Source organism: Carcharodon carcharias, chromosome 23 (genome assembly GCF_017639515.1).
Source record: "Carcharodon carcharias isolate sCarCar2 chromosome 23, sCarCar2.pri, whole genome shotgun sequence".
In the NCBI taxonomy this organism is placed as follows: domain Eukaryota; kingdom Metazoa; phylum Chordata; class Chondrichthyes; order Lamniformes; family Lamnidae; genus Carcharodon; species Carcharodon carcharias.
In genome coordinates, this window is record NC_054489.1 from 43,552,895 (window position 1) to 43,578,635 (window position 25,741).

General features: G+C 46.2%; 1 protein-coding gene across 3 annotated transcripts in view; it reads left to right on the plus strand.

The window, feature by feature from the left end:
• mrc2 (mannose receptor, C type 2) overlaps positions 1-25,363 on the plus strand; it is a 263,455-nt gene extending 238,092 nt beyond the window's left edge. For all 3 annotated transcript variants that reach the window (XM_041173462.1, XM_041173463.1, XM_041173464.1), the window contains 6 exons: positions 2,834-3,002; positions 8,695-8,841; positions 9,015-9,137; positions 21,085-21,264; positions 22,405-22,431; positions 22,540-25,363. In XM_041173462.1, coding sequence (XP_041029396.1) covers positions 2,834-3,002; positions 8,695-8,841; positions 9,015-9,137; positions 21,085-21,264; positions 22,405-22,431; positions 22,540-22,769 — 876 coding nt within the window. In that variant the 3' untranslated portion in view covers positions 22,770-25,363. The remainder of the gene's footprint in view (positions 1-2,833; positions 3,003-8,694; positions 8,842-9,014; positions 9,138-21,084; positions 21,265-22,404; positions 22,432-22,539) is intronic.
• Positions 25,364-25,741: the final 378 nt, after the last annotated feature.

Sequence of the window (25,741 nt, forward strand, 5' to 3'; positions counted from 1 at the left end):
TCCCCTCCCCCACACTCTCCCCTCCCCCCCCACACTCTCCCCCTCCCCCCACACTCTCCCCTCCCCTCCCCCACACTCTCCCCTCCCCCTCCCCCCACACTCTCCCCCTCCCCTCCCCCACACTCTCCCCTCCCCCACACTCTCCCCCTCCCCCACACCCCTCCCCTCCCCCACACCCTCCCCTCCCCCCACACCCTCCCCTCCCCCCACACTCTCCCCTCCCCCACACTCTCCCCTCCCCTCCCCCACACTCTCCTCTCCCCCACACCCTCCCCTCCCCCACACTCTCCCCTCCCCCACACTCTCCCCTCCCCCACACTCTCCCCTCCCCCACACTCTCCCCTCCCCCACACCCTCCCCTCCCCCACACTCTCCCCTCCCCTCCCCCACACTCTCCCCTCCCCCACACTCTCCCCTCCCCTCCCCCACACTCTCCTCTCCCCCTGTTCCACGCCATTCCCTTCCCCCCACTCCACACCTTTGCCCCCACCACCCCACACCTTCCCATCCCCCCAGTCCCCTTCCCCCTCTACACCTCCCCCTACCCTTCACCATCCCTTTCCCCCACTCCATGCACTCCCCCAACCCCACACTCTCCCCTCCCCCACTCCCCTCCCACCTCTCCCCCCCCCCCAACTCCACATCCTCTCCTGCCAGCCACTGCCCTCCCCTCCCCCCACTTCCCTCCCTACCACTGCCCCACCCACCCCCCAACCCCCCACCTCCCCCACCCCCTGGCTGATGGTACTTGTTCACAAGCAGGGGAACTGTGTCAGCCAACACACTACACAACACAGAAGGGGCACTTTTAACCTCTCGATGCAGGAAACCCACAGGATCGGGTGGAGCACCAGCTTTACCCTTCCCTCCCCCCCACCCCACCAACCACCAGCACCCGCGCCCCCCACCACAACCTAATATCGTTCTCCATTAAAGAAAAACTTGCATTTATCTACCGCTTTTCATGACCACTGGACATCTCAAAAGTGTTTTACGGCCAATGAAGGTATTTCTGAAGTCTAGTTACTGATGTAATGTTGGCCACATCGACCTCATAGTAGACTTGGGGTAAAAGCAGATATGCACCCGATCCCAGCAGGTTTCTAATGGGTGGATTAGGTTAAAAGTGCTGCCTACAGATTTTGTTTATTACTAACCCCTCACAGTTACAAACACAGATCTCCGCACTCTGTCATGTCTTACTCATTTGGAGCACCTTATAACCTTTAATATTAAGTCCATCTCAAGCAAGCACAAAGTCCCTATGTGTGCACTGAACATGTCCCCTGTTTATGAACTCTTGCTCTGCTAATTTGAACTGAGATGTTAGCCAATGGGTCCTAAAGGGTTAATAGGGATATTACACATAGCTGCTCCTGGGCTCAGCTTTAACTGGGTTCACAACACAAACCTCACGCTCAGCATTTTACCGTTTCTGACAGTCGGGGTATATAAAAATTACCACAGACTCCTCCCAACTGCATTCAAAGTCCACCAGCCCCATCCGCTCAGCCAAGAGCACAAGTGGCTTGGAAGCAGAAATGAGCCTCACACTGGCTCCTCTTCGATTGGGGGATTTTGTTGATTCCACCTCTCTCTACAATTACCAAACCTGATTGGATGTATAAGACAAAAACAGAATTACCTGGAAAAACTCAGCAGGTCTGGCAGCATCGGCGGAGAAGAAAAGAGTTGACGTTTCGAGTCCTCATGACCCTTCGACAGAACTGAGTAATGTGGAAGGGTCATGAGGACTCGAAACGTCAACTCTTTCCTTCTCCGCCGATGCTGCCAGACCTGCTGAGTTTTTCCAAGTAATTCTGTTTTTGTTTTAGATTTCCAGCATCCGCAGTTCTTTGTTTTTATATCTGATTGGATGTATTCCTGGAGATTTATTCACATGCTTTTCCGCCTCCGACCAGAAACTTGAAGAACAGATCATTTTTGTTTCATGGCCTGTAAACTGTGCCCTGGAGATTAAACTTAATTTCTGGGGACACCTGGCCATTCCTGGAGGATTGGTAACCCACCTCTCTGGAGAGCTTCTTGCTCCATCCACTTTCCCCGTCTGTCACTTTTCTCTAGGCAGAGAGCTGACCGAGAGGGACTATTCCGCAATCTCTCCGACTAGACAACCATCGTTCTTGTCCTCACAGACTCTGCTTCCTCTGCCCCCCCCACCCCTTCATGCCACACCCTCCCCTGTACAGCCCTGTACGTCACATTCTTAACTACTCTCAACAAATGCACAGACACAATCAGAAAACCCACAGTATGGGCATGATGGCAGCACAATACCCGCTCCAGGGACCCATTCCGATATTGGCTCTCTTTCATCAGACTCCGTGCTCGCTGACTTACATTGGACCCTGGTGAAGCAGAATTAAATTTAAAATTCTCTCTGGCTTGGCTCCTCCCTATCTCTGTAACGTCCTCCAGCCCTATTCATCTTCTGAGGACTCTGCCCACCTGCAGTTCTGACCATTTGCACAATCTTCATTTTAACCACTCCACCATTGGTGGCTGGTGTGTTCATTGCCGGGGCCACGAGCTATGGAACTCCCTCCCTACACCTCAGCCTCTCGACCTCACTTTCCTCCATTAAGACACTCCTTAAAACTTGCCTCTTTGACCAAGCTTTTGGTCGCCTGGCCTAATATCACTGTATGTAGCTTGGTGTCAAATTTTGCTTGATAAGGCCCCTATGAAGCGCCTTGGGATGTTTTATGCATGATGGATGCTTTGTAAGTACGAGTAGAGGTAGTTGTTGTTCTCTGCTTCTCTCTCTCTCCTCCACACTGCCACACTCAGTAACCGCTGTGATCTTACTCAGGGAGCCAGGGCTTTCTCCTGGCTGAGTGGGGAGGAGTCGGACTACACCAACTGGCAGGAGGGGGAGCCGCGCCAGATCTTGGGCTGTGCTCACATGGACGTGGACGGGACGTGGCGAACGTCCAGCTGTGAGACGAAGCTGAAGGGAGCGATCTGCAAAGTGGCTGGAGGTAGGCACAGCGGGCAGCTTCACCCTCTGAAGTGGCAGGAGGCGGGTGAGTTTTTGAAGGGTCCTGTAGACTGAGAGAGAGGAGGCTGCTGTGGAGCAGGAACATGGTCAGCTGGGCCGAGTGGCCTGTTTCTCTGCTGTCAAACTTTATGTCATTCTCCAAAGTCCTTGAAGGTGTTGTCACCTCCCGAATCTGTGCCCATCTTTCCCAGAATTCCATGCTTGAATCCATGCAATCAGATTTCTGCTCCTCACTGTCCCAAAACAACAGCTATCAAAATTACAAATGACATCCTTTGCGATTGTGACAAAGGTAAACTTGACCACCTCATCCTTCTTGACCTGTTAGCAGCCCTTGGCATGGCTGACCACACCGTCCTCCTCCAATGCCTCCCCACAACCCCACACTCTCCCCTCCCCCACACCCCTCCCACCTCTCCCCTCCCACTCCACACCCTCTCCAGCCAGCCACTGCCCTCCCCTCCCCACTTCTCACCTGGTTCCATTCTTATCTACCTAATCGTAGCCTGAGCATCACTTGCAATGGCTTCTCTTCCTGCTCCTGCATCGTTACCTCTAGTGGCCCCAAGGATCTGTCCTTGGGCTCCCCTCCTATTTCTCATCAACATACTGCCCCTCAGCAACATCATCCAAAAGTATAGCGTTATGTTTTCACATGTACCCTGATGAAACCCAGTCATCTCTGACCACCTCTCCCAACTCCTCCACTGTTGCTTACTTGTCAAACTGTTTATCCAACATCCAGTACTGATGAGGAGAAATTTCTGCCAAGTAAATATTGGGAACTGAAGCCATTGTTTTCAGTCCCTGCTGCACACTCTGTTCCCTCGCTACCGACTCCATCCTTCTCTCTGGCAACAGCCTGAGGTTAAACTAGTCTATAAAACAGCCTCACAACCCTCCCAGATATCTGCATCCATCAATCCTGGCCTCTGCTGCATTCCCAATTTTAATTGTGCCACCAGTGGTGGTCGTGCCTTCAGTTGCCTGGGCCCCAAGCTCTAGAATTTCCTCCCAACATCTCTCCACCTCTTACCTCACTTTCCTCCTTGAAGACACCAGCTCTTTGACTGAGCTTTTGTTCATCTGATCTGAGATCCCCTTAGGTGGCTTGCTGCCTTATTTTGTTTTACAACGCTCCTGCGAAGCACTTCGGGGCATTTATAATGTTAAAAGTGCTATATAAATGTAGGTTGTTTTTCTAACAAAAGAAGGTAAGATTGTAGGTTGGGTATTCTAAATTATAAATTATTCCTCAAAATGATAGCATTCACATTAGTGATTGTCAGAGCTTCACAGATTTATTAAGCCTACATTAATAATTATTCATAGAATAGAATCAAACAGCACAAAAGCAGCCCATTCAGCCCATTGTATCTGTGCCAGCTCTTTGAAAGAGCTGTTCAATTAGCCCCATTCCCCTGCTCTTTCCCCATAGCCCTGCAATTTTTTTCCCCTTGAAGTATTCATTTTTGAAAATCACTAATGAATTTGTTTTGAACACCTTTTTTGGCAGTGCATTCCAGATCCCAACATCCCAACGATACTATTGACCATAATTAAACACACACTGAACAGCGGCATTTCACAACATAACCTTGCAGACTATTAGTTGGAGAATCCAAGACATCATGTGGTTTCAGTTCTGTTATTTTCTAGGTTGACCTTTGAACGCAGAGCGACCTGTCCAAACCCCCAACTCTTTTGGACGTGTCATGTTCCAGGCTTGCTATTTGACAATTCATATAATCCACAATGTTACCAAACACAGTTATCATTCAACCCTGATTTGACTGCCCTGTCCCTTCAGCATCTCAGCAAGACTGCAGAAAAAAATTAAAACCTGCAGCAACTTTATCAGTAAACTGGCTGGTCCCTCGTGGCGATCACAGGCCCTCTGTTCTTGGCCATCATGTCCTCAACTGCAGAATACTGTGCCCCTGTATGGTACCAATCTGCCCACACCAAACTTATCAATGTGCAACTCAACTCAATGTGCATCATTACAGGAATTCTATGACCAACTTGCCTCCCCGGCTCCCAGTTCTGAGCAACATTGGCCCACCTCCAGCGCCTGCATACCGCACCCCCCCCCCCCCCCAAAAATGAAATCAGCAGGATAATTGCAACAGGCAAGCTACTGGAGAAGGTCTACACCAACCCAAGCCTGCCCTTCTAGGACCTCCTTAACCCACCAGCAGTCCATCTACCCTCACGCCACCCCAGATGGATGAACCCACCACTCCAAGGTGTAACAGCTGAGGACCTGTGGCAGGAGGAAACACCCATCAGAAACCAATCTCTCATCATAGACCCCGCTGCTCATCCACTAAGCTTTGATCTTCTGCGGCGACAGTGAGTCCTTTAAAACCATTTCCGGATTGGCCAAGACCTCTATACAACCACCCACTATCAGTGGAGTTGCCAAGACCATCCAGGCTGCAGCTGTGGTGCATTAGGTCCCAAACAATGACTCTCATTATCGAGCAGTGCCCGCTGACTGAACTTGAAGGCAGGCCTGAAGATCTCTATCTAGCCACTGTCAAGGCTATTGCTTGGCTCTGTGACTGGGAACACACTAAATAGATAAATAAATTGCACACAGTTCTTCGACTCCCTAACTTTCTCAGGCAGTTTCAAGGCTTGAGCTAACAAGGAGGGCTTCTCTGATTAGTCCTTTTCTTACAATCACTCAGGTGCTGTAATAATCCATAGTGTACAGCTCCTGTAGTTACAGTATGCTGTGGTTGGGGCTGTGAAGCCTGCACAGAGCTTCACCTGCAGTAAGAGCATAAAGAGAATGTGTGCTGCAGCGTTGGAGTCTGCGTGTCCACATTCACCAATATGATAGCCTCTCACATAGCTCAGGGACTCCCTTTAAAGATTGGAAGCCAATGATCTCCACACTGAAGATAAAAACTGATGCCCTTTGACCTCTCATTCTCTGCACTTCTAAGACTTTCTGTTGCTTTGGGCTTCTCAAACTTATGATCTTCCCTCCCAACTACTCTTAATGACTGACTCAAGATCTTCCCTTCGCCTCCTCATCATCCTGCCTAGCTCCTGATGCAGCTTTTGAAAGCTGTCGACAATATTGATGGACAGCGACACCGACATCCCCACCTGCTGGTGGGAAGCCAGATTGCAGACCCATTCTGACCTTCATTAGCTAAAGCTCAGTTCACAGTGACACATTTTTCACCTCACCAATCAAGGCAGGGTCAGGCCACTCAGTGAAAGGGCTCTAATTTTCATAAGAGGCTTTCATCATACTGCTTGGAGAGCTGTTCACTTTTAGAGCTAGTGATTTATCTGAATCTACAGTATTCCTTTGATCACCAGCTGGAGAAAACTGCTATCTGCAAATGGCAACTTGAATTCTTGACATTTGATTATTTTCTCCATCTCTCTCTCTCTCTCTCTCTCATTGTCTGTCTTCCTTTCTGTAATTCTTATAACTGTGTTCTGGCAACGTGTTCTCCTGTCTTCCTACACTTTATTGTCATTATTGTGCTTTGTGTGGAGAAACAAAAGCCTAGGTATTTGACCGTGCCCGTCACTAGGGGAACAGGGTGGTTTAACAGTGAGTCTGAGTCTGCCCTGATACTGCGTCTCGAACTACTGGAGCCAACAAGGCCTGAGAGCCCGCTGGTGAAGTGTAGTGTGAGATCAGGAGCTGCTCATGTGGCAGCCACAGTCAGGGAAGTGAATGCAGGATTGGGGCCGGGGCTGGAATCAGGAGTTTAGGGGTCAAGGCTCTGATGGGAAACTGTGCTTTATCAGTCCCTAATATTTAAATCCCTCCCTTTTACAGAAGTGCAATTCACTTATGTCATTCCAGGAGTAGTGCCAAACATTAGGAGCTTTAATAAATATCGGGACCCCTGGCTGTGGTGTGTTCAATCTCGGGGTATAATTGTAAATTGTGCAAAGTTCACATTTTAACAAAATTTTGCGTTACTGCTGTTTGGTTCTGTTCTCCCAGCTGTAGGTATGTTGTGTTCCAACAATATAGCAGGCACCTTGATATTAATGGTAACCCTCACTCCAGACACTCATGGTATGTGCCGCATTTCCCATCAGTTCAGGCTGGAGTTTCCTGCTCTCTCTCTCCCTCTCTCCCACTTTGTTCAGTTTCCCCCTTCTCCCACATGCCGAGTTTGTCTGTTTCAGATCATTTCACCCAGCAACTCCGTTCCTGCCGGTGTGCTTTGAGATGAGATGTTAAACCGAGGCCCCCGTCCGCCCTCTCAGGTGGACAGTTAAACATCCCGTGACGCTATTGCAACAAAGAGCAAGCCAGGTCTCCCCTAGTGTTTTTTTACTTCTCAACCAACATCACTAGCCCAGTACAAATAAAGAAATAAGAATGGAAAATACTAGAAATACACAGCTGGCCTGACAGCATCTGTGAAGAGATTAGCTGTCTGAAAAGGACAGCAGGCAATGTTCCAGATAAATATTCTATCAACAAGTGCTACTGGTTTTTTTTATATAAGGGGACACCAAAGTGAAGCCATGAGGTTGCATCAGTTAATACAACCTTCTGGGTACATTATAATACTCACGCTTTTAGAGAAAAGATTTTCATTTATATGGTGCCTTTCACAACCCAAGGCACATTATAGCTATTGAAGTACTTTTAAAGTAAGGTCACCTTTATAATGGAGGATATTCAGCAGCTAATTTGTGCAGAACAAGACCCCATCCCTACAGCAATGTGATAATGACCGGTTAATCGTTTTAGCTTTGTGATTGTGGTTGCAGCATACATATTTGTCAGGCTATCAGGGAGAACTAATGACAAAATAGTGCCGTGGCATCTCTTACACCCACGTGAATGGGAAGACAGGGCCTCGGTCTGATGTCTCAGCCAAAAGATGGCACCCCTGACAGTGCGGCACTCCCTCAGCACTGCACTGGAGTGTCAGCCTAGAGCGTGATTTGAGTCCATGATTTCCTGTCTCAAAGGTGAGAGTGTTACCAACAGAGGCCTTGGGATGTTTTACTGCCTTAAAGGCACTATATAAATTCAAGCTGTTGTTGTTGAGTAACAGTGAGCATCTTTATTAAGCCAATTGAAGCAAGCCAACCATTCCACAGGAGAATGAGTTTGCAGGTTTGAACTCAGCAGTGAGGAGCGGAAGTCCGTTTTGGTAAGCCTGCCTGCAGCGCTTTATGGCTCCAAGCGGACTCAGCTTCTGTGAGGTGGGGGGGGGAGGCATCAGCAGGGCCCCCCCCCCCCCCCCCCCCCCCCCCCCCCCCCCCCCCCCCCCCCCCCCCCACATTATTCAGCCCATTGACCCTGTTTCTCTCCCCAGAGACCTGGGTATTTTCAGCATTTTCTGTTTATATTTCCGATTTCCAGCATCCACAATACTTTGCCATTTTGAGTAGACAAGCAAACCAAAGGAGATAAATTGAAATTCCACCAGTGAAATTTAATTCAATTTAGATTTTTGTCAGAGTATCCAGGGCTATGGAATTAGGACACAGATCAGAAACAAAATCTAATTGAAGTTGGAAGAAGCTCGCGGGGTTGAATGGCCTCCTGTTCCTATATACCAGTAAACCTGTTTACAGTGTAGCGAGAGGAAATGGCCCCTTGAGAACCAGGATATTTCTGTATGTTGGATTCTGACTTTAACCTCTGATGTTTTTTTCCTTCTCAGAGTCCTGGTCCAGCAAGTCAACTTTCGCTGGGACTTGCCCAAGTAGCCTACAGGATTCTTCCTGGATCCCCTTCCGTAATCACTGTTACACCTTCCATTTGGAGAAGAATGCCACTCCCAAAGACGCAGCTAAGTTCTGTCAGAAAGGTATGTGAAATGTACGATAACGTGGATGAAGAAATCTCTGATAATTCATACCTGCGGGGGACGCTTTATCCATCTTATAGAAACCGGGTGTTGTGGGATAACCCAGACTGTTCTCTGCAGTTACTGTACCGGCTGCTCTAGTTGATGCTCCTTTTCCAATTGTTTTTGAACAGTGCATGGGGCCGAGATGCTGTCCATTCTTGATGAGACTGAGAATGTGTTTGTATGGGAACACCTACAGACATATGAAAATGACACCAAAGGCGCTTGGCTAAGTCTCATGTACAACACAAAGAGTAAGTTTGTCTTAACACTGCAGAGCAATCTGTATTTATATTTGCTCCATTTTCTACAGAACATGGATACTATAAGCAGTGTGGTTATAATGTACACACCACAGATGTTAGCAGCAAATACTGAATACTTGTGCCCACAAACCTTATTTCCTGTTGGCACAATTTTTGGTCACATTTTTTTTTAATCACTATTAACCATTGTGTTATGTTAACATTTCCCATTCAATTTTTCTGTCAGTGATCACAATGTAGCTGCAGGTTCTGGCCCCGAGGTGGCACCGCCTCTTCCCTCGTGTCGCCCTCTTGTCTATTAAAATCAAACCTATTCATCAACTCGCTGCAGGTATAACCACTGATAATCTACATTTGTTCATTAAAAAGAAGGAACTCGTTGCTGGGAAACAGAACCGTTTTCTGATTTGGGACATCTAGCAGCAGCATCGAGCGCTCCAAGTTCAGTTAATTAATACAGGGTAAAGCTCCATAAAAAATCCCTTAACCTAAACCACAGAAATGTACCTCTTTCTGGACCCATGAGAGATTTCTCAATGGCTCATACAAGCCGATCCTTTGACTTCTCCAGATGTGTTTGATAATAAAGAACCAGCTGTGGTTTGGTCTCCCTCCACCGGTAACTGGGCTGAAACCAGCCAAAATCATTTCGCTGAGCATGAACACAAAATACTGCAGATGCTGGAAGCCTGAAACAAAGTTAGAAAATGTTGGAAATACTCAGCACGCCAGGCAACAAAGGTGGAGAGAGAAACGGCTAACGCTTCAGATCGATAGTCTTTCGTCAGAACTGGAAAGGGTTAGAGATGTAACAGGTTTTAAGCAAGTGCTTAGGCACAAAATTGTTACGACACAGAAAGAGGCCATTCAGCCCCTCTAGCTGTCCAAATGAGCATTTTAACTTAGTGCCAATCTCCTGCCTTTTCCCCATAACCCTGCACATTGTTTCCATTTAAGTAACCATCCAATGCCCTCTTGAATGCCTCGGTTGAACCTGCCTCCACCACACTTCCAGGCAATGCATTCCAGACTCGAACCACTTGCTGTGTGAAAAAGATTTTTCTCACCTCATATTTGCTTCTTTTGCAAATCACTTTAAACCCGTGCCCTCTCGTTCTTGATCCCTTTACGAGCGGAAACATTTTCTCCCTATCAACTCTATCCTGCCCCTTCATGATTTTGAACATCTCTATCAAATCTCCTCTTAGCCTTCTCCACTCCAAGGAGAACAGCCCCAACCTCTCCGATCTATCTTTGTATCTCAAGTTTCTCATCCCTGGAACCATTTGTATAAACATCTTCTGCATTCTCTCCAATGTGTTCACATCCTTCCTATAATGTGACACCCAGAACTGTACACAATACTCCAGCTGAGGTCTAACTAGTGTCTTATATAAGCTCATCATAACCTCCCTGCTCTTGTACTCCATACCCCGATTAATAAAGCTCAGGATAATTTAAGCTTATTTACTGATCTCTCTACCTGTCCTGCCGCCTTCAGTGATCGATGCACATATACACCCAGGTCCCTCTGCTCCTGCACACCTTTAAGAATCATATCCCTTATTTTATATTGCCTCTCCATTTTCTTCCACCAAAATGCATCACCTCACACTTCTCTGCATTGAACTTCATCTGCCACCTATCTGCCCACTCCATGAGCTTGTCTATGCCCTTTTGAAGTTCTACACTGTCCTCCTCACAGGTTACAATGCTTCCAAGTTTTGTATCATCCACAGAGGAAGGGAAAGAAGGGAGTGGAGGAAAGAACAAAAGGGAAGGTCTGTGATAGGGTGGAAGACAGGTAAGATTAAGTGACAGAAGGGATGATGATGCAAGGCCAAAGGACATGGACACAGAACCAGAAAACGATGGATTAGAGGAGGTGTCAATGGAGATAGCAGACTCATCACAGTCAGCTGCCATTGAGAAAATGGGAGAGAGGTTATGGTCTGAAATAGTTGAACTCAATGTTGAGTCCAGAAGGCTGTAAAGGAGGAGAGGAGACTGCATCAAGAACAGTGAATACTAAATTGAAAAATGTACAAGTAAATCACCGTTTCAGCTGGATGACATCTGCCTTTTATCTCCTCTCTCCACCTGGTCCCCTCCCTCTGGCCATCTCAACCTCTCTGCTCCCTTCATTCACTCTAACCTGTCTCCAACTGAACTTGCTGCACTCTGTTCTCTCAGGTCCAATGCTAACATTGTCATCAAACCTGCTGACAAAGGTGCCAAGGGTTGTTGTCTGGCATACTGGCCTCTGTCTTGCAAAGGCTGAACACCAACTCTCCAGCACTTCTTCCTACCTTCCCAGGAATCTGACCCCGCTACTCAACATCAAGCTGTAGTTCCCAAAGTCACTGGCATCATTGCCTCTGGAGATCTTCCCTCTATGGCCTCATAATCCCCCAAACCTGCTCAGCCCACTCCTACCTCCCTCCTAAGACCCACAGACAAGACTGTTTTTGACCCACAGACTGATTTCTTCCTACCTCGTCTCTTTTTCTGCGTCCCTTGTCTGTTTTTTCTGACCAACATTTGCAACACTTCCGATGCTTGATGTCACTTGAATAGTTTGCAGTTCCCTGGCCCTAACCATCTCCTCTTCACCATGGATGTCCAATCTCTCTGCACCTCCATCCCCCAGTGGGATAGTCTTAGAGCTCTCCACTTCTTTCTCAAAGGAGGCCCAGCCAGTCCCCATCTAGCACCACCCTCCTCGGCCTGGCAGAACTTGCTCTCCTGTTACACAATGGATCCTTACTCCAGATAAAAACTGTTACTATGGGAACCCATAGTCCTCCCTCAGTACTGCCCTGGAGGTGTCAGCCAAAGCAATGCACCCAAGTCTCTGGAGTGGGAGTTGAACCCACAAGTTTTTGACTTGAGGCAGGAGTGCTACCCATTGAACGATGGGTGGGTGGAAGCCTGAGCTACATATTTTGGACATGAGGAATGTGGTACTGAGTGTTTGCACAACAAGCTGGGTCTGAAACAAAAAGAGAAAATGCTGGAAAAACTCAGCAGGTCTAACAGCATCTGTGGAGAGAAAGACAGAGTTAACGTTTCAAGTCCATATGACTCTTCCTCAGAGCTAAAGAGAAGTAAAAATGTGATGAAATTTATACTGTTTAAAGGAGGTGGAGCAGGTGAAGCTGGATAGAAGGCCAGCGATAGGTGGAGGCAAAGGAGAGATTGGCAAAAATGTCATGAACAAAAGGACAAAGTGGGTGTTAATGGTAGTGGTACTGGCTAAAGGAGATGCTGATGGTGACATTAAGGTCAGAAAGCAGAATGTGGCAATAGCAGGACAAGGGTAAGCACTCTGGAAAGAACAACATGAACAAGTGACCTAGTGGGGGTGGGGTGGGGGGTGGTGTAAAAAAATCAAAAATAGGAAAAAAGGTGAGAATAAAACAATGAATAAAAATGAAAAAAAATAAAAATAAGTGGATAAAAATTAAAAATTAAAAAATAAAAATGAATATTAAAAAAGGGGGGTGAGGATAAAGGACAGAGTTCATGATCTAAAATTGTTGAACTCAATGTTAAGTCCAGAAGGCTGTAAAGTGCCTAGTCGGAAGATGAGGTGCTGTTCCTCCAGTTTGCATTGAGCTTCACTGGAACAATGCAGCAGGCCAAGGATGGACATGTGGGCATGAGAGCAGGGTGGAGTGTTAAATGGCAAGCGACAGCTGCTTCACCTGAAAGGAGTGTTTGGGCCTTTGGATGGTGAGGAGGGAGGAGGTAAAGGAGCAGGTGTGGCACATTCTGTGATTACATGGGAAGGTGCTGGGGAGGGGGATAAGGTGTTGAGGGTGATGGAGGAGTGGACCAGGGTGTCCCGGAGGGAACAGTCCCTACGGAATGCCAACAGGGTGGGGTGAAGGGAAGATGTGTTTGGTGGTGGCATCATGCTGGAGTTGGTGGAAATAGTGAAGGATGATTCTTTGAATGCAGAGGCTGGTGGGGTGATAAGTGAGGACAAGGGGGACGCTATCATGGTTCTGGGAGGGAGAGGAGGGTGTGAGGGCAGAGGCATGGGAGATGGGGCGGACACGGTTGAGGGCCCTGTCAACCACAGTGGGCGGAGAACCTTAGGTAAGGAAGAATGAAGACAGGTCAGAAGCACTGTTTTGGAAAGTGACATCATCAGAACAGATGCGACGGAGGTGAAGGAACTGAGAGAATGGGATGGAGTCCTTACAGGAAGCAGGGTGTGAGGAGCTGTATTCGAGGTAGCTGTGGGAGTCGGTAGGCTTGTAATGAATATTGGTGGACAGTCTATCACCAGAGATTGAGACAGAGAGGTCAAGGAAGGGAAGGGAAGTGTCAGAGCTGGATCTGAATACCATTCATTCCTGAATGGCTGTATCTATCAATACTGTTTGGAAGGCTGATTTATTTTTGATATATAAGAACATCAGTGAAGACATAAGAGAACAAAGATATGTATTGAAAACTCTTCTCTATTGATTGGTGACAATTAGGGTGAAGGAAAGGAATAATGGCTGAAATGCCTGCCAGTTACAATGGACAAAACAACTGTAGTAAAAATGATAAAACAATGGATCAGGTCATAGAAATTTCCTGGAATTCCAATTGGAATGGTCGTGAAATAAACAGAGAAAATGCTGGAAAAACTCAGCAGATCTGGCAGCATCTGTGGAGAGAGAAACAGAGTTAATGATCCTGTCCGTATGACTCTTCAGAGCTCTGAAGAAGAATCATATTGGAGTCGAAACATTAACTCTGTTTCTCTCTCCACAGATGCTGCCAGACCCACTGAGTTTTTCCAGCATTTTCTCTTTTTATTTCAGATCTCCAGCATCTGAAGTGTTTTGCTTTTATTTTAGTATTGGAATAGTTGCGAGCCCCTGATGGAACAATAATTGTTCAGCCTGATGGCTGTTTAGCGATTGATCAATTTAACAGCAGCCTTATCTTATACAGCACAGTACCCTCTCCCTGATGAGTTATGGCTGTAAATATTAACTTCAGCAATGGAAAGTCACATTAGATGCTTTTAGTTACCAGCCAATAAAGGAGAGAGATAGTACTGCTGTCAGTGACTCAGAATAACGTGTCAAAAGGGACACTTTTGCTCCCAAGTCATTTAATCCTTTGATTGTTAATCATTCTGCTCTTTAATTATTACCATTTCTCACCTCACATCTCCTGAAGCCACTGACTCAAGCTAGGGTACAGGCAGTCCTAAAATACGTTAGTGTAGAGTCTCAGCTTTATCTGCAGTCAGTGATCTGGATATAAAGTGCACTCAAAATTGGACTAGATTTGAGAAGGCTCTTTTTCTCAAGTTTCCACCCACACTCATTCACCTATCTCTGAATGCAAAAACTTCCGTGGACCGGTGGATTCGGAAGTGCTTTCGAGTGTATCTTTTAAATTTGCTTTTGAAAAATTCCTTGATATGTTTAAGAATGGTAACTTGGTGTGGTTTTGTGTGTGGTGCCTGCCTCTAATACAATGCTATTATAAACCAATGGAGAGATGGTGGAATAGTCATAACATCACTGGATTAGTGATCCAGAGGCCCAGGCTAATTCTCGGGGGACATGGGTTCAAATTCAATTAATAAACCTGGAATTGAAAGCTAGTCTCAGTAATGGTGACCATGAAATTATCATTGATAGCTGTAGGAACTCATCTGGTTCACTAGTGTCCTTTTGGGAAGGAAATCTGCCACCCTTACCTGGTCTGGCCTACACATGATTCTGGACCCACAGCAATGCGGTTGACTCTTAACTGCCCTCTGAAATGGCCCTAGTTCAAGGGAAGTTAGGGATGGGCAACAAATACTGGCCTTACCAGTGACACCCACATCCCATGAAAGATGAAGAAAAAATTAGTGCAAATGATTGTGGAAACTCAATTTATGTTGAATGTTATTTTATACAGTTTGTAAAATTCCACAATCATTTGTGCTGTTTTGGCTGATTTCTGGCAAGTTGCGATGAGAAAAACCATTGAAAAACCTAGCAGAAACCAGGCCATTATTTGAAAGATCTTTTAGATGGCTAAGTTCAGGTACTGAGCATCAATCAGCTGTTTGACTGTGAGTGGCATCACAGCTTAGCCTTTACTGGCTTTGGCTCGCATGCCCACCTAAACATTTTCTGAAAATGTCACTGGGTAACCGTTGAGATTGGGAATTTTCCCCTCCTCTCAGCTCATCAGCACCACAACTAAAATCATCCGTATCTGCTGAGACCATGGATGTGGATCTGAACTTTCCTGCTTCATGTTGAACAGTCCCACCCCATGTAGTGCCTTCAATTAAATAACTTCTCTCAAGTTGAAAGACCAGTTACTGTAATCAGTGAATTTACCCTGTGGTGCAGTTAGTGTATGTGGTTACCATGTGGTGCTGTTAGTGTATGTGGTTACCATGTGGTGCAGTTAGTGTATGTGGTTATCCATGTGGTGCAGTTAGTGTATGTGGTTACCCATGTGGTGCAGTTAGTGTATGTGGTTATCCATGTGGTGCAGTTAGTGTATGTGGTTACCATGTGATGCAGTTAGTGTATGTGGTTATCCATGTGGTGCAGTTAGTGTATGTGGTTACCCACGTGGTGCAGTTAGTGTATGTGGTTACCATATGTGCAGTTAGTGTATGTGGTTACCCATGTGGTACAGTTAGTGTATGTGGTTACCATGTGGTATTGTTTGTACAGTTAACAGGCGGTTTAGTCTGTGCAGTTACTGTGTGGTATAGTTAATGTGGTTACCCTGTGGTGTAAACAGTTAATGTAGTTAGTGCAATAACCATGTGGCGTAGTTAATGCAGTCACCATGCAGTGTAGTTGGTGCGGTCACCACGTAATATAGTTAATGGGTTTGCCATGTGGTGCAGTGAATGTGGTTAACGTGCAGTGTAGTATATGTGGTCACTATGCGGTTAGTTATTGCAGTTACCATGCAGTGTAGTTATTATGGTTACCGTGTGGTATGGTTATTTCAGTTACCATGAGGGCGAGTATATGACAGTGATCTTCACTATTTTTCAAGCAAGGGCCACTTTAGCTAAATACCTGCAATGTGAGAGTCACATTGACCGGTAAATTATCATTGCTTACTCCTCCTTCCTGATGTAGTGTTACAGGGTGACTCTTTGTGGCTCGTTTATGGTCTTATCATGGCCACTACTTCCTCCAGCCTCCTCGTTTTCTGTAGTTGGTGCAGATATGCTTTTGTTCAATTCATTAATATCCACAGTTACATTTTGATTATCTGCTTCTGCTTCTGTTTCACTTTCTGATTTTATCTTCAACAGAATGAAGAATTAATCCGTTCTTTCCAGTCACTCACTTGGGCCAGAAAAGTACACGACACCAACAGTTGAATACTCTGCTAGTTCGACAGTAGTTGCTATGGTGATATAACTGTTTCTTTACAATGCACATACTTAGGTATACTTATTGATGCACATTGTACCGTGACTTTTGGTAAGGCTCCGTACACATTTTTTAATGTTAAAAATAAAATAAATAGGAATCCTGTAGGGGTCCCCACTTAAAGTTGTGGTTGTGTCCCTGAAGATCACAACTTTAAGTGAATTATTGGTTTCCATAGGAATCAATGTTAAAACTGTAGTTAGGTTCTGTAGGAACTTCCTCATCAAATAAAAACAAAGATTAAAACATTATACCCTCTAAGTTGGAATTTTCTAAATTGGTAAATTCCCACATTGGTAAAGAAAATAACTTTCATATTGTTAAACTTATTTTATTTTTTAAAATAAGTAGCTTTCTATGTACAGTACCTCCTGCTGCCACCAACCCTCTTTCCTGAACCTCCTGCACCTTGATCCTCCTGATCACTGCAGATCCTCCTCCTTCCCAACCCTCAGCATTGTGGTCTCTTCCCATCCCCAATCTTCGAGTTGTAGCCTCTCCTCCCTCTCAGACCCACCCTCTCGTAGAACCTCCCACTCCCTGGCTCACCCTCACAATGCTTCCCTCTCCTGGATTTGCATTCCCATTCAAGATCCAGATCCAACCCAAAGCCAGAGCTCCGATGTTGTGGAAATGCGAGCGCTGATGGTGCAGAAGTACCGAGCTGGGGTTGCAACAATCCATGATTTTTTAAATGCTCCTACTCGCTGCTTCCCTCTCCTGAAGCCTCACTGTGAGTGAGGTAGGGGCAGCTTTGACAGTCATTTGAGGCGATGATGTAGTGGTATTGTCAGTGGACGAGTAACCCAGAGCCCCAGGGTAATTCTCTGGGGACCCGGGTTCAAATCCCACTGCAGCACATGGTGAGATTTGGTACAATGTGCATCAATAAGTATATCTAAATATGTATGTTGTAAAGTAACAGTTATATCATCATAACAACTACTATAGAACTAGCAGAATATTCAACTGGAAATTTAATTCAATAAATATCGATTGTTGTTAAAAACCCTTGGGGAAGGAATTCTGCTGTCCCTACTTGGTCTGGCAGTTAAGTGTGAGCTGCAGCAATATAAAACACTGTGAAGTCAATAAGGAATGAAACCAGGCAGACCACCTGAAATTGACCTAGGTACCAAAAATGACAATGGCAAACTCAGACCTGTTGACCCTGCAAAGTTATCCTTACTAACATCTGGGGACTTGTGCCAAAATTGGAAGAGTTGCCTCACAGACTAGTCAAGCAACAGCCTGACATAGACATTGTCATGGAATTGTGGCCAGGCACCTCCAAACCTGGTTCAATGAAGAGTGCAGGAGGGCATGCCAGGAGCAGCACCAGACACACCTAAAAATGAGGTGTCAATCTGGTGAAGCTGCAACTCAGGACTACTTGTGTGTCAAACAGCATAAGCAGCAAGTGATAGACAGAGCTAAGTGATCCCACAACCAACAGGTCAGATCTAAGCTCTGCAGTCCTGCCACATCCAGTTGTGAATGGTGGTGGCAGAGGAGGCTCCACAAATATTGCCATCCTCAATGATGGAGGAACCCAGCACATTATTGCAAAAGACAAGACTGAAGCATTCGCAACAATATTCAGCCAGAAGTGCCAAGTGGATGATCCATCTCAGCCTCCTCTGGAGGTCCCCAGCATCACAGATACTGTCTTCAGCCAATTTGATTCACTCCATGTGATATCAGAAAATGGCTGAGGTCACTGGATACTGCAAAAGCTATGGGCCCTGACAATATTCCGGCAATAATACTGAAGACTTGTGCTCCAGAACTTGCCGTGCCCCTAGCCAAGCTGTTCCAGTACAGTTACAACACTGGCATCTACCCTGCAATGTGGAAAATTGTTCAGGTATGTCCTGTAACAAAGAGCAGGACAAATCCAATCCGGCCAATTACCTCCCCATCAGTCTACTCTCGATCTTCAGAAAAGTAATGGAAGGGGTCATTAACAGTGCTATCACAATGGCACTTGCTTAGCAATAACCTGCTCGCAGATGCTCAGTTTGGGTTCCGGTAGGGCCTCTCAGCTCCTGACCTCATTATAGCCTTGGTTCAAATATGGACAAACAAGCTGAACACCAGAAGTGATGCCCTTAATATCAAGGTAGCAGTTTACCAAATGTGGCATCAAGGAGCCCTAGCAAAATTGGAGTCAATGGGAATCGGGGGAAACTCTCTGCTGGTTGGAGTCATATCTAGCACAAGGGAAGATGGTTGTGGTTGTTGGAGGTCAATCATCTCAGTTCCAGGACATCACCGCAGGAGTTCCTCAGGGTAGTGTCCTCAGCCCAACCATCTTCAGCTGCTTCATCAATGCCGTTCCTTCCATCATAAGGTCAGAAGTGGGGATGTTCGCTGATGATTACACAATATTCAGCACCATTCACAACTGCTCAGATACTGAAGCAGTCCATGCCCAAATGCAGCAATATCCAGGCTTACGCTGACAAGTGGCAAGTAACATTCGCACCGCACAAGTGTCAGGCAATTATCATCTAAACAAGAGAGAATCTAACCATCGCTCCTTGACATTCAGTGGTCTTACCGTCGCTGAATCCCACACTATCAACATCCTGAGGGTTACCATTTACCAAAAACTGAAATGGACTGACCATATAGATACGTAGCTACAAAAGCAGATCAGAGGCTGGGTATCCTGCAATGAGTAACTCACCTCCTGACTCCCCAAAGCCTGTCCATTATCTACAAGACACAAGTCAGGAGTGTGATGGAATACCCTCCACTTGCCTGGATGAGTGCAGCTCCAATAACACTCAAGAAACTCAACACCATCCAGGACAAAGCAGCCTGCTTGATTGGCACCCTTTCCACAAACATTCACCCCCTCCATCACCGATGAACAGTTGCAGCAGTGTTTATCATCTACAAGATGCACTGCAGGAACTCACCAAGGCTCCTGTGACAGCACCTTCCAAACCCACGACCACTACCATCAAGAAGGACAAGGACAGCAGACACATGGGAACACCACCACATTCAAGTTCCCTTCCAAGTCACTCACCACCCTGATTTGGAAATATATCGCCGTTCCTTCACTGTTGCTGGGTCAAAATCCTGGAAATCCCTTCCTAACAACACTGTGGGTGCACCTACACCAGAGAGATTGCAGTGGTTCAAGAAGGCAGCTCACCACCACCTTCTCAAGGACAATTAGGGATAGGCAGTAAATGCTGGCCCAGCCAGCGATGCCTGCATCCCATGACTGTATAAAACAAAACCATCGGGAATCATACTTCCACAACATCAGAAATCTGGCTTCAAATCAGATCTGGATCTTGGATGGGAACACAGGTCCAGGAAAGGGAAGTGCCAAGTGAGTGAATCAGGGAGCAGGAGGTTTGGTGAGAGGGTGGGTCAGGCATGGGGAAGATGCCACAACTAAGAGGTCAGGAAGTGGCAAGATGCTGCTCCAAAGTGCCGCGAGTCAATTGGGAAACTACATGCATCTTGTGATGCTCAATGAGATTACAGTCCCCATTAACTTACCAACGTTAAAGTGAAACAATGTTAAGGGGGGCAACATTAAACAAGGACTTGCTATATAATGCTGGGTTTGGCTCCGGCTTGTCACGACCCTCTGTGAATAAAGTGGTTACTGAAAATGAATGGATGGAGTCGGGGAGCTACACTTTGTGTTGATGGTAGCTGCCACTGGTTTGTGGGCCTTGCAATGAAGGACACTGGTATATGCAGTCACCCTGCGGTGAAGTTACTGTGCAGTTTAGTTAGTGCGGTCACCATATCGTATAGATAATGCGGTTTGCCATGCAGAGTAGTTATTGCAGTTACCGTGTGGTGCAGTATATGTGGTCACCCCCTATGCGATTACAGTACAGTGGAATAAAAGCAAAATACCATGGATGCTGGAAATTTGAAAACAAAAACAGGAAATGCTGGAAAAACTCAGCAGGTCAGGCAGCATCTTTGGAGTGAGAAACAGAGTTAACAGTGTGAGTGCGTATGACTCTTTAGAGCGTACAGTGGAGTTAGTGCGGTCACCATGCAGTGCAGTTAATGTGATTACCATGTGGTGTAGTTAATGTGGTTACTGTGGTATAGTTAATCCAATTACTATGCAGTGTAGTTAATATGGTTACAGTGCGGTGTAGTTAATGTGGTTACCATGCAGTGTAGTTATTGCAGTTACTGTGGTATAGTTAATCCAATTACTATGCAGTGTAGTTAATATGGTTACAGTGCGGTGTAGTTAATGTGGTTACCATGCAGTGTAGTTATTGCAGTTACTGTGGTATAGTTAATCCAATCCCGTGTGGTGCAGTTAATGCAGTTACTGTGGTATAGTTAATCCAATCCCGTGTGGTGCTGTTAATGCAGTTACTGTGTAGTGTAGTATATGCAGTCACCTTGCAGTGACCATGCAGTGCGATCGGTCAGTGCAGTCAGTGGGATTATCATATGGTTTCATTAGTGCGGTTACTGTGAGATGTAATCAGCTCTTCATCCTTTTGTTGTTTTAGGCGGCTCACTTGTCTGGCCTGATAAGACAATCTTGAACTATTCAAACTGGGCTCATGAAACTGAGAACATGAGTTTAATGAGTCCAAACACTTGCTATTGGATCAACAGCAACACTGGCATTTGGGGAATTGGTCCCTGTACCAGCTTCACACTCGGAATTGTCTGCAAAACACCAAGAGGTAAGAAATAAAAGACAGACATTGCTCCAGCGCTGGATGGGCAGAGAGTCAGGGCCGTGCAAGTGGCTGATATTACAAAACGGGCACCGCAGTGGGAAGGGATTCTCTTCTATCCAAAGGCAGTGGCTCTTCATGCAGGGTGGTACAGATAGTGACCATTCAGCCCCTACTATAGGGGCTATCCCAGTTAGGTTATTCCCTGTCCTCATCCAACATTCACATCAGTGAACTTCCCAGCAGAGATCAATAGATTAGCAGTGAGGAGCACAATTCCTGACTGGTTTCTGGCCCCCATCCTATGGTTCGCAGATACTGAGCTCATTTATTCTGACATTGTCGTGGTCCCAGCTCAGCCAACACACTTTTGACTTTGTGCGACAGTGAACAGCGAATGACAGGTCAGAGGTTGGGAATTCTGCTCAGAGAAACTCACCTCCTGACTCCCCAAAGCCTGTGCACCATCTACAGGGCACAAGTCAGGAGTGTGATGGAATATTCCCCACTTGCCTGGATGAGTGTAGCTCCCACGACACTTAAGAAGCTTGACACCATCCAGAACAAAGCAGTCCGCTTGACTGGCACCACATCCACGAACCTTCACTCCCTCCACCACCAAAGCACAGTAGTATCAGTCTGTACCATCTACAAGATGCACTGCAGGAACTCACCAAGGCTCCTTAGACAGCACCTTCCAAACCCATGACCTCTACCACCTAGAAGGATAAGGGCAGCAGACACATAGGAACACCATCACCTACAAGTTCCCCTCCAAGCCACACACCATCCTGACTTGAAAATACATCACCGTTCCTTCACTGTCGCTGGGTCAAAATCCTGGAACTCCCTCCCTAACAGCACTGTGGGTGTACCTACACCACAAGGACTGTAGCAATTCAAGAAGGCAGCTCACCACCACCTTCTCAAGGGCAATTAGGGATGGGAAATAAATGCTGACTTAGCCAGCGATGCCCATATCCCACGAACAAATACATTTTAAAAATTGGTGTCAGTCTGGAGAGATGTAAATGTACAGCTAATTTGCTCTCCTCCATTTACACTGTCACTGTAAATAAGAGGCCTGCTTGCTAATTCTTTCAATGTTAATTAAACTAATGCAGTTTTAAAAATTTACTCACACAGTTCAAGAAAACAGACTTCTCACTACCTGTAAGTGAACCTCCTGCTGTTTTTCTGTTGCTCATTTCCATTTTTAACACCGCAACTCAATTCTGAGGCTTTTCTCCCATTTTCTGTCTCCCCTATGTGTATCTGCAGCCGGCTCGCAGGGACACACCTTGGACATCATCTTGTATGTGCTGGGCGCGTTGGTGCTGCTGGCGGTGGTGGTGGTGCTGCTGCTCCTGTACCGTCGGCGGATTGCCTCGGGCTCTCGGCGAGGGGCCTTCGAGAGCGCCCGGTACAGCCGGACCTCCTCGACACCCAGCGAATCCGTGGAGAAAAACATCCTGGTGTCGGACATGGAAATGAACGAGCAGCAGGAATAACCCCGGCACCTGCTCCTCTGTCTCTCTTCCTCCTCGAGCAGTGTGCTAAGCACAGACTGGCGTTCAGAACATAATGCAGGTCAACATGGAGTCCCAGCACAGCCTCACAGTGACACAGTTGGCACTGATTAATGGGGATATGCCTTAAAAGGATACATTTCTCAGGCATCCAGTTTTTTTTATATATATATATATATATATATATACACATCAATACTGGTGGATTTTATCTGATAAATGGGGCAATTTGTATCCACTAGGGCCCTCCAATAAACAGCTTCAACTGTGTTATTGACCTTGATGCAGGAGTGTTCCTATGTAAAAGTGCACAATTCAATGAATAAAATCATCATGCACTCCCTGTGCCTGATGAGCCTCCCATCAGTTTCAGCATGGTTCAGATGTTGGCACAGTGTTAATGTGCAGCCTGCCCACTGTTTCTCAGACCCCACACTTCCACAGACAGGAGGAGGGGGCATGCGTGCTTACACTGAGTGATCGGGATCTGGATTAGCATCAACACTCTTTTAGAGAGTTCCTGTGAGAAACCGCTAAACCCAGGCAACTCTAGCTCACAGCAGACCTTCAAAAGCTGTTGACGAGGAGTAGCATAGAAAATAGCCAGTGGTTGATGGTGGATCAATCTGAGAGGGTGGGGGTGTGTGCCCAATTAACACTCCGTGGACTGTACCTCCTCTGACCCCTCACATTTTACGCACTTACCTCGTGTTTTAAATGATTAAGGGATTTGATAGAGTGGATAACGGCGCAAGGGGGTAGAACTTCAAAGTTACAATTAGGCCATTCATAGATGATGTCAGGAGTCACTTCACACACAAGGTAGTGGGAAGCTGGAATTCTCTCCCCCAAAAAGCTGTTGAAAATGTGAAAACTGAGATTGATAGATTTTTGTTCAGTAAAGGTGTTAAGGGTTAGGGAACAAAGCGAATAGCTCAAGGGACCAAATGGTCTACTCCTGTTCCTATGTTTCCAAGACACAATCAGATAATCAGGGGTTAAAAGGCAGGTTTTTCAATGATGATCGAATAGATGAGAGAATGAACAAGACCAGCGTGTTGATTGCAATATGTAAGGGGAGGAAGTGAGCCAGCAGTGATACAGAGCACGTCAGTGTTGGTAATTATGGAAACATCTTAGGCCCCAGATCACAAGGGGAGAAAATGTGAGAATATACCTTAAGTGATGATGTGTAACCATGATCAGACAAAGATTGGATCGTTGGAAGGTTCCCTCTCTGCTAAGCATTTTTGCATTTATTAGATTTTAACTGTATCCGTCAGGGTCGCTCGCTGCTCAACAGATCGCTCATGTTTATCAAAGGAAAAATCCCACCTTCTAAGAAAATAAGGTCAGGGTGGGGAACCTTTTTTCAGGGGCTATTTCACAAGCTTGTGATCCCAGTCACAAGTTTCAGAAATGTCCACTCAGATCCCACAACTTTCTGTCCACAAATTTTAAAGGACGAAAAATCATGAGAGGGAGGAAGGCGATGTTTCCAAATTCCAGCTTAAGTGTTTCCAGGCAGGCAGCTCCATACCAGGAGCGCAGTTTGTAATGTGAGGCCTATAATCTTGATCTATTATGTGGATATAAAGTTAGAGAAACACCATCAAACGGGTTCCCAATATCCCATTTATTTTAAACTGGTTAAGACCTCTGGTAAGCTAGCAGATGATAGTATGATGCTTCATGTGGTAATATTCAGTTATCCTGGGGAATTTCTTTTATTGGTTTAAAAACTGAAGTTAAAGGCTTTTGGGTGCATTTCAGGTTCCATCACCTTACATTATGGACTTTCAGCCCCTGATGTATTGGGTGTGACTAGGCTGCACAGTGGTGATTGGAGGGTTAGGGCATCTGTTGACAGAAGACTGGAAGAGCACCTGGGTTAGATCAGCACCATCCCAGGGCTGTATAGCTTCTTCCACTGAGCTACCTTAAGCTCTCTTATGGGTGGCGGGGGCACAGGGTGCGATTGAGGGGGTGGTGGAGGTGGGAAGGTGCAGGTGAGATGTTTCTATGGATGATCTTGTTGTGTGGGTCTCTGGGAAAGGGGCTAGATTCCTGTGCATTGGAAGCAGTAGTGAAGAATGTTACTGTTAAAGGAAAGAATACTGGGCCTGTGACGGGAACAAGGTGATGACAGTTTATAGAAAGTTTGAGAGGACCACGGTAAGTGTTAAGACGTGTTTGTGTTAGGGAGTTGCAGTCGGCTAATACTGAGAGCTGCAAAAACACCAGTCAGTCAGATAGTGAGTTATAGATGTCAGAGTGAAAGAAGTTATACCATCACGAGGGCTTACCTCAACTGGAGGGGAGCAGATCCAGAGCAATGAAGCAAACATCCCTGAACATTATCCTATACTCTTCTGATCGCTGGAGATAAATCTTTCTGTTCTCTGATGTTCCTTCAGATAAAGGGATTGCAACATTGGAGACCAACATTTTTTCCATTTTGCATCTTATGGCAGTACCAGGAATTCTGTAGGGCACTTTATTGAAATAATATCTGTGCACAAAGCTATAGAGTCTTGATGACAATCAAACAATACAATGGGGGTGGAGGGGAGGGGAGGGGCATAGATGGGGCAGGGGGAGTGAACCTGGTCTATGCCGGTAATATGAAACAGGCTGACAGCACACCAGCAGCCACACCAGGCTTTCAGGAGGGGTGTGAAGCAAGCCGCTGATTTACTGACGTAGCCTGATTCACACTATTGCTCAAAGACCAATTTCATTTATTCGAGGGGTCCAAATATTCTTAGAATAACTTTCACTAGTTTTTTTTCCAGGTGTTGTGGGAGGGGGGAGGGGTGGGACAAAAGAGGGGAGTTTACCCCTTTCCCAAACTGAAAGTTATTTCAAGCTTTTGAAACATAAACGTTTACTTTGTGATTGAGGGGCTGCAAAAAACTGACTCTGTCCACTTCTATCGCTGAGTTTAACAGAGG